The sequence below is a fragment of the Austrofundulus limnaeus genome, unplaced genomic scaffold (assembly GCF_001266775.1).
Source record: "Austrofundulus limnaeus strain Quisiro unplaced genomic scaffold, Austrofundulus_limnaeus-1.0 Scaffold195, whole genome shotgun sequence".
Taxonomy (NCBI): domain Eukaryota; kingdom Metazoa; phylum Chordata; class Actinopteri; order Cyprinodontiformes; family Rivulidae; genus Austrofundulus; species Austrofundulus limnaeus.
In genome coordinates, this window is record NW_013952597.1 from 310,978 (window position 1) to 320,138 (window position 9,161).

General features: G+C 41.6%; 1 protein-coding gene across 1 annotated transcript in view; it reads right to left on the reverse strand.

The window, feature by feature from the left end:
- Positions 1-2,234: 2,234 nt before the first annotated feature.
- Positions 2,235-9,161, reverse strand: part of mbnl2 (muscleblind-like splicing regulator 2) — a gene marked incomplete at its 3' end in the record, with an annotated part of 48,068 nt that continues 41,141 nt past the window's right edge. Inside the window, 5 exon segments of the mRNA XM_014018561.1 lie at positions 2,235-2,287; positions 3,101-3,136; positions 5,036-5,186; positions 5,534-5,587; positions 8,822-9,082. Coding sequence (XP_013874015.1) covers positions 2,235-2,287; positions 3,101-3,136; positions 5,036-5,186; positions 5,534-5,587; positions 8,822-9,082 — 555 coding nt within the window.

Consider the following 9,161-nt stretch of genomic DNA (forward strand, 5'->3'; position numbering starts at 1 on the left):
GCCTTGCACAATCTGGTCACAGCAGTTTGGGAAGGAAATGGCAGCAGCTGCTGAGGAAATGTCGTCATCTCTACCTGTTGGCTGCATCCTACACTAGAAACTGACTGTTATGACTACTTTATAGACCTGTCAGATTTAAAGGTTAAATATGTCAGTTTTAAACATCTTCTTGATCAGATGTTATGTTTAGAGTAACTGTCGGATTCTACGAAAAGCATTTTGTGATTTATGTTCAGTCAAAATGTTACGAGGTAAGTCAGACATTTTTCACTCAAGGTCAGGAGAGGCTGAGTTTTAAATTCATCCTGAGAGCTTGGTTTGGAGCCATTTAATGTGATCGCAGCACGGATGCAAATGGAACAATTTTAACGTGAATACCGATTTTTAACATGATTACTTGATTTGCAGTATAAAAAATTGTTGTTTTTTTCTACAATCAAATCCATTGTCCTACCTTGGTCCTAAACCTAACCCCACACCTGTAACATACATTTGGACCCGTGGGGACCTGGCAGTGGTCCCCACGATTCACTTTGGTCCCCACGAGGCTGCTTTTCTCACACACACACGCACACACACACACACACACACACGCACGCACTAGATGAACTACTCAGTGAAATGTATTTTTCTTGAGCTGGTAAAAATAACAATATACTGTATTACAGCAACAGAAGAAGAAAACAGATTATTACTTGATATGTTTTCTTTTACAATAAAGAAAACGTATTTTTCTAATCAGTCAGTTTGAACCGATTTAAATGTGTTATTTAAGCAGATTAAAGATTTCTGCAGGTAGTTAATGTCCTGTGAGCCATGAACACATTCAGAAACACAAACACATAAAACCTCAGTCTGTGATGATGGATGTAGAACCTGGTTCTGTTGGGTTTGTGGCCCGGCTTCAGTCTGACCTCGGCCACTTTATCACAGAAAATGTTTMYTTAACTCATTAGGCTGCATCTCACACAAACTGTTTCCTTTTCCCCTCTTAGTTTCTCTGCTACATCCATCCATTCTCCTTTCTTTCTAACATGTTAGTTAATTTACCAGCACGGCTCGCCTCTTTTCTTTCTCTGTTTTTAATTTGGGACGGGAAGCACACGGGGCTTCCTCGTCTGCAGATSCATGCTCTCCRGCTCCACAGAGCTGCTGTTTACAGGTAGATGGAAGGTTGRTGCGAAAATACGGACTGGATAACAACCTAGCATGTCCTTGTGTGTAACAYCACAGTTTGCGGTGAAAACATGGACWGGATTTATATCAATACATGCGTTYTTATAATAAAAAAGTGAACTGGAGTAGAGTTATTGGCGTTAGTCAGTTGTCAGCGTGAGAAACTGGGTGTGGCGTGAGAGCGTGAGAAAACCATCAGATGCCTGAGACTCACGCTCAATGTGAGAGAGTTGGCAGCTCTGTTTTACACAATTGCTTTTCTTTATGTTGACATAAATGCTTAGTTCTGGACCAGTTCTGCTCTCTGACAGAGATGCCTGTGGCCACGTTTCAACATGTGGAGCACGTTTTTCTGTGTCCTCAAAGCACCTCGGCACAGATCTTCTAGTAAATGATTACAGGCTGTGCGCGTGAGGCCAGAGGGTCTGCCATTGTGTTGAAGTTTCCAGGATAAAAATGGGGGCGCACGTGCGTCACACCGGCACTCAGACCCGGCCCTACTTCACCGGCTCCCGCTGACCCCGAGCCGCTGCTCGGAGGCCATTTTCAGACGTTTTGCCCTTGTCCGTCTCGCCTCGACAACCGAACCGCTGCTTTAATCAAGGAAAACCGTAAAAACGAAGAATCCAAGATGGCTGCTGACATGATTGTGTGTTTAAGTGTGTGTGTGTGTGTGTGTGTGTGTGTGTGTGTTTGCGTAGCACACAAGCAGTTCAGATGACACTGCAGATGGAACAAGAAAACATGCAAAAACAAAACCAGGAAGTGGTGCAACACAACACAAGTACTACTTGCAAAATGTGGGAGCTCTGAAGAAGTGCTTTCAGCGAGCGCGTGACGTGCTTTAGAAGAGGCCAGCCGCTCTTACAGGTAGCCTTTCCTTTCTTTGTTTCTTTTTCTTTTTTCTTTTGCTCGAATTTGTCCAGGAAAACACCCACTCGCAGGCTTTTATGCCGGCGTGAGCTCGCTCGGCCTTTTTGCCGGCGCGCAGCTGATTGTGGCAGGACTTATTCAGAGCTCCGGGGACTGATGAAAGAAAGCTTTAAAAAGGAGCAAACCTGATTGGCTGGTGCTGTTGCTGCATAGGGGACACTTGTGGCAGGAGTTGTTGCTGCAGAGACAGTAGCAGGCGTAGCACTGTACATCATTGGGACTTTGTTTTTTTGGGTTTTTTTTAAAGGAGTGAAGTGGGGAGGGGAAAGGGAGAAGGTTGTGGGGAGGTAGCGATGGACAGGTAGCATTATGGTAACCATGGTGACAGTCGTGGCGTGTGCGTGGACGGTTTGAGCAGAGAGCCAGCGAGGCCGTCGTTAGGAGGCGGGRGGGCGGGGGGTTACACACCGGCAGATGGCATGCGACCGTTCACAATGCAAAGCGAGGACAGAAAAATAAAGATAGAAGGAGGAGGAGGAGGAGGACAGCATGGGAGGACAACAAAAACAAAAACAAGAGGAGAAAAGCTGATTACAATCACAAGTTAGGAAATTTACACCCAAAATTAGTTTGCTGTTGTTCCCAGAGACGTTAGCATCAATTAGCATGAAACTCATTTTTGGAAGTGCAGTTTTAAAAGTCCTCATATCTGGTCAAAAAAACTGGCCATTAAGGATCTTAAAGTTGCAGGATTTCTCTGGGAAACTGAATGAAATTTCCTGCTCGACACAGAACAGCAAACAGCTCAAAAACTTTTAATCAGAAACTAAAACACTCAGGAGCTACAAAGTCAGAAGGGAGACGAGAAAGTGGAGCTGCAACTTCTTCAGGTGACACAAAATAAATACTAAAAAAAGCACATTTGATTAAGAAAAGGGCACGTTAAAGAAGTTTTATCACCACCTCTCACCTGTGAGGGGCTGCACATCCCCCACAAAAWAAAGGGTAAATCAGACTTGAGTGTGTGTATGACAGCAATGTCAGGACCTACCAAGACTGCTAGCAGGAGTCATGCACAACACTGACCCTGTTGGGTTCATGCAGAGAGRAGGAGACAGAGAGAGAAAGGAGGGGAGACAAAGAAGGAGAGAAATGGGTTAATGGAGGTGTGTGGTGGGGGGCAACAACAAGGCTCGACAAGACAAAATTGATTAAAAAAATTTGAAGTTCACGCTTCACTCAGCTCGGATGGTACAGCAGCAATGAAAGCAGTAAAGCTGCTGAAAATTAGTGGAGGGAAAATAAAACGGTTTTTATCAAATATAAAGAAAAACTTAAGAGTTTCTATGAAATGAAATTAATGTCTAGTGTTGCAAAGCTGAGGGTGAGTGTCATTATCGGTGGGGTTTGGTGAAATAAACTTTTATATTTATGCTTTCCTAAACTTGCCAAATCTGCTGTTTTTTCTTATAAACTAACAAATCTTTATGGGATGCTGATTTTTAAACAAAATGTGAAACTCATCGCATCAAYTTTTTAAAACTCAAAACAACTTGCTGTTTTACATTTTATATGTTTCAGCAAGTTTCCATCAATCCATAGCATCTTCACGGTTACAAACGTCTGAAAATAAATAGCTGCAACTAATCTAATTTACATTTCCGATCTAACAATATGAGAGGAGAAAAAAAATCAAACAAAATACAGAGATGCGATTCTGTATTAGAACAAAAGGGAAAGTGAATAAAACTAAAGAGGTGAGAGAAATGGCCTCGTGCAGCGTCAGTATAATGATGTGCAGAGATTTTTATTCAAATCTGGGTTAAATCAAGTTAGAAACATTTGTTTCACAAACAGGTTATCACACGAAGCKTCCAGCCAAGTGAGACTTTTTTTCTTTTGGTCAAACTCAGTCATCAAAATGTTTCAAATAGGGCTGCACGATATACTGATACCTGACGTCAGCACAGAGATAATACAACACACAGGAAGTGTTGGAGCTCTGACCTCGTCATCAAAATATTCAAAATACATTTTTCTGAAACTAGTTTTAAGACAACTTCAGTAAAAGGACTTTAAGGGGACCACTGGAGAAATCCAGTGGTGGGCACAGTTCTACTAACAGCTAAATTTGAGTCCGCTAACAAAAGCAACTATTTCCTCACACATGCAGCGCTGCAGGCCTGCTTCACGTGTCCTGTGTGTGCGTGTAGCATCATTTGTGTGTCCACCTGCGTTAGTCTTCAACTAGGAGATGAAGACGTGTGACACTGACTGAGTGAGGCACCTTAGTTCACTCAAATCCTTCAAATATTGTCAAAAAGCTGKGGGAAATGCCCTAAAGCACTCTGGGAGATGTAGTTGCTCAGTTTTTATCCCAGTGGATTAATGATTCAGGGACAATGCAGCAAATGTAAGATGGACTTTTTGATGAAATATAATTCTGGTTTATTTGCTCGTGGTTCAGTGAATCCTGGTTGGACTGTGATGAAACTTACAGCAGACATGTTGGTTGTGTGTGAAGAAGCTACGGGGTGAACAACTGAGACTTAGGCTTTTAGTTCATGTTACTTTTGTGCAATTTGYTTACTTCCTGATTCAAAGGTTTGTGTTTGTTAGACATAGAAATAATTATGAGATTTTAGCCAAGATTTCAGTGGATCCCACATATCTCTGTTTAAAGGAGACCTTGAGTTAGCGTTAACGTTAGCTTCTGCTAATTTTCTTACCTGTTTAGCAGTTTAGCATTTGTGTAGCTAGTGCTTTAGTTGGCGGTTTTGAGTGTAGCGATGCTAGCTTTTTGGTTAGCTGTGCCCACCACTGGTCTCATCCTGTGCTACTACAAGCTATCACATTAGCTATCATTATGGTCTCTAAAAGAAACGTAGCACTAAAAAGCAGTAAAGCTGCTAAACCGCTGCTGGGCTTTAGGTGTGCTTCCAGGCGTGTGCAGATCTGTTTGCATGTGTCAGTCGGGAGCTCTTACCTGTGGGAAAGAAAGCAGGCTGCTGGAGCTGTGCGTTAGCCAGCGCCTGCTGGTAGTGCAAAACACTGGGGTTAAACAGGGAGCTGGCTCCGTTGCTCTTCTCAAGTGCTGGTCTCTTTGGTAGCGGCTGGAGGACGCCGTGGGGGAACGCCTTGCCACCGAGAAACACACAGAAAGCAGAAGCATGGGAGATYTGAACTGTGTTCTCATCCACTCGTATTATTATTATTTGTCTACGCACAGCACAAGAAAGGCAGAAATGGAAACTTTGCTGTATGGCTACGTCATAGCAAGACAATCGTCTACAAGAGCTGAAATTGTTTTTTAACATTACTTGTTCAGTTCATTACAATCTAAAAATGAAATCCACTTGGGAGTTGACATTAAAGAGTTTTACAGAGTTTTCACAACAACAAAAGAGCCAAATCAAACTCTGTGAGTGGCTACAGTACAATTAAAGAAGCTACATGCAAAGCAAAAGGTGAAAGGTCAAAGTACCAGGTCTACAGATGCCTCGAGGGGTCGCTTCATTGCTTTGGCAGTCGACTGAGTCTTTAATTAGCAGGCAGCGAGCACATGATGGCAGTGGGCCAATGGGATTCAAGCGTATTAACATACAGGTAACAGCAAGCAGAGGTGCATCATGGGGGACAGCATTGCATTGTGGATAGGTGAGAAGGAAAAAACAAAACAAAAAAATAATCTGAATGCAAGTATACCACATACAAAACAATAGGCATGCACAGAAACAAAAAAACTTTACTTTAAAAAAACATTGCTAAGTTTTGAATTAGTACAAAAAGCACAAAAAAAGCATCTATATTAACTCTTCGTTAATATGTTTTTTTCTTTGTTTCTGAACCAGCTAGTTAAGTTTTAAAATATCTTCACAACAACAAATACAAAAAAAGTAGAAAACAACTGGTTCAACTGATTATGTGAGGTGGCTCCTGAAATGTCTGTAAGATCAGGTCAAAGGTCATTTGGATGAGTCAACTCCGCCCTCACAGCAGGCAGGAAGACGGTTTCAAATGGCTGCTGTACGAGTYGGGAAGCACCTGAATCATCTGATTTTTGGCTTCATAGGCCAGTTTGACATAAAAATGTAWTTTTTTTTCCTAATTCACTTTATATTTTTATTCCCTGGTAATTCACACTAGTAATAGCCTGTTTATTTTGTTTAAGGTTTTATTGTGTGATATTTGAAAATGTATATTTTGTAYACTGTTAATTATTTTGAGCAGTCACAGTATCGATACAGATACTAGTGTCAGTATTGGGGAGCATTTCCAGCCTCAAATACTCATAAAAACACCAGATTTTTCAGACATTTATGCTTGATGACATCATCTCCTKTTCCACTGTGCAAATAACCGAGGTCAAAAGATAAAAAATGTTGGTAGCTTTGAGATATTTTAAGATAAACAGGGAAAGTTAAGAAAGCAGACTGTCTGATGTATTCTTAACTTTTAAAACGTGTCTAAATTCATTGTGTAATGCTTAGGTAATAACTCCTTTAACTTTTCAGCATTGGTACTCAGTATCGGCAAGTACCTAAAGTGAAGTACTTGTACTTTGTATTGGGACACCCCTAATTTTGAGAAATCAGAATTTGCCAAAATTGATAAACAGACTGAAGTTTGACAATAATCAGAAATCAGCTGAGAAAACTGTAATTGGTGCAGAATTTGCAGAAGTTACAGCTTAATAACAGAATGTGGAGCTCTGTTTATTATTTGAGTCAAATGCATCCAAAATTAGACAACTTATGCCAACTTGTGAAAGGTTTGTCCAACACTAAAAATGTCGAAACTAAAGATGGAATAAAAAAATCTACTGGAAACCTCTTTTGGACCTATCTACAATATAGTTGTAACAAAATTTTCATCAGTCAGTATAAGTTGTCTAAAATTTTATAGCATGACAGGGTCTTTATGTGGCATTAGGTAATTTATCCAGACATTGTTAAGATTTGATGCGAGTGCTGGAAAGAAAAAAAAAGACATGAATATGATGAATGAGGCACCTAAAGGGGATCCATGCACAAGCCTCTGGATTCACAAATGTGAACTTTCTCACAGTTTCCATCCATCCACGTTAAAAACACTGATGCTCTGTGGCGTTAGTTGGAATGAGAGATGGTCTAATAAAGTGACGGGGAAAAGAAAAAGATGATTGCATTTGACTTGCAATGAGGGAGGAGATCACAGCATGGCGACCGACACACAATGTGGCACAGTAAAAACAACACAACCTCCATAAAGATGRTCTTGTTCCTGCTTTGGTTAATGTGTAACCTTTTCTGCAACGGACTTCTTCTTTTCTTAAAGTGAATTATGGATAATGACATTTGCAGCGGTGCAGGTTTTATGGATTACGCTTCAATAAAAAGGACTTCAGCTTAGGCTAAAGCTCAAAGACAATTGGATTAAAGACGCTGAGTAAACAACTTATTGTCTTCAGGTTAACCCTCTTCACCTCTAGCATAGACTGGAACGGGTGAGGGTAATTTGGGAACTGGGTCATAAAGATAATAAACTAGAGCATATGAGTGTCGGAGTGTTATGCTTTTTAAACAAAGGTGTGTTTTAATTTGCCGTTTTCTGTTCTTTAATGCAGCTGCCACACTGTGGGCTCACAGAGGAAGAAAAGAAAAAACAGCAAAGCAGCAGCAATGGAGGTACAGGATGTACAGCGCATACAGCATGCCCATGCCATGGAGGAGGGAAATAAATAAATAAATAATAATAAGAGTCAGTCAGCATACTGGCGCAGTGCAAGGTGTGCAAGTGCAGTAGAGGAAGGACCAATCAAAAGAAGCCACTCAAAACCCGGAGAGGGAGGAGGTGGGGAAACAGCCAAACTATTCTTTGGTCCTGTATCGGATTTTTCCCCTTTCTTGTCTACTTTTGTCTCGTTTGTGGGAGGTTTTCTTTTTTTTTTTTTCAAACTGAAAGAGGAAAGGAGTGTAAACTCCCATCCGGGATGCTGAATTCATCCCAGATTCAATTTGCACGGATGTGCAGGGCACTGCACTTATCACYGAGAGAACAGTGAAGTGGGATGGAGGGGGTTGAGCCAGCGCATTGTCTTTGTATGAACTAACAAGGGCATTGGAAAATTTAAAGGAAAAAAAAAAAGAGGACTGCAGCGAAATAACAGATTGTTCTTGTGGCGTTCTACTGATCTGTTTGTTGTACGCAGCTGCCTCTCTGCAGGGTGATTATTGTTGGWGGATTGTACACTGGAGTCCACTAGAATAAACCAGCAGAGGAGGGTTTGCTTCGTACATTAATAAAACAGTGCTCCACATTATAGATCGCTGATTGTGTCTTTGTAAGCATCACGGAGTTAAAAACTATGTTTTGCATTAAAAAAAAACATAAATATACAAATAGGAATAAATAAATCTATATTATATTTATACAAAAAAAGTTTAAAAATATAAAGTTGTGTTTATTTATTGYGGATAATGAGACTAAATGTTTGTTTGTAAAATATAAATATATATAAATTTATAATTACATCTTTATTTAATCCAACACAGACAGTAAAACACATAGGACTATAAAAGCTAGAAAACTGAAGAAGTAATGCAGTCAGGAGCCCCAAATGGGTCTTTTAGTCCCCATCTGGACCTTACAAGTCTTGTTCTGTTACAACTCAGAACAAGCAGAACCTTTGTGAATAATGGCTACGTTACTAAAAGAACCAGTTTGTGAGGGTTTACTGTCTTAACCAGTCAGAACAGAGTACAGTGGGTGTCCTGTCGAGTGGCGCTCTCACCATGGCGGCAGCTGTGGCGGCAGCTTGCGCGGCCACAGCCGTCTGGTTGGCCTGGTGCTGGGCGGCCTTGATCTTGGCCTGGAGGTGAGCCGGGGGGTGGAAGTACTTGCACTTCTCACGAGAGCAGCGGCTCTTGATGTAGTCCATGCAGACGGTGACGGTGTTGTCGCTGGTGTCGATCATGGGGCTGTCGCTTGGGTGAGCGAAGCGGCAGTCCGTCTCACCGCGGGCGCAGTTGCCCCGCTGGAACTCGCGGCAGACCTGGGAGGAGGAGAGGCGGGTGGACCGACACACACACACACACACACACACACACACACACACACACACACACACACAC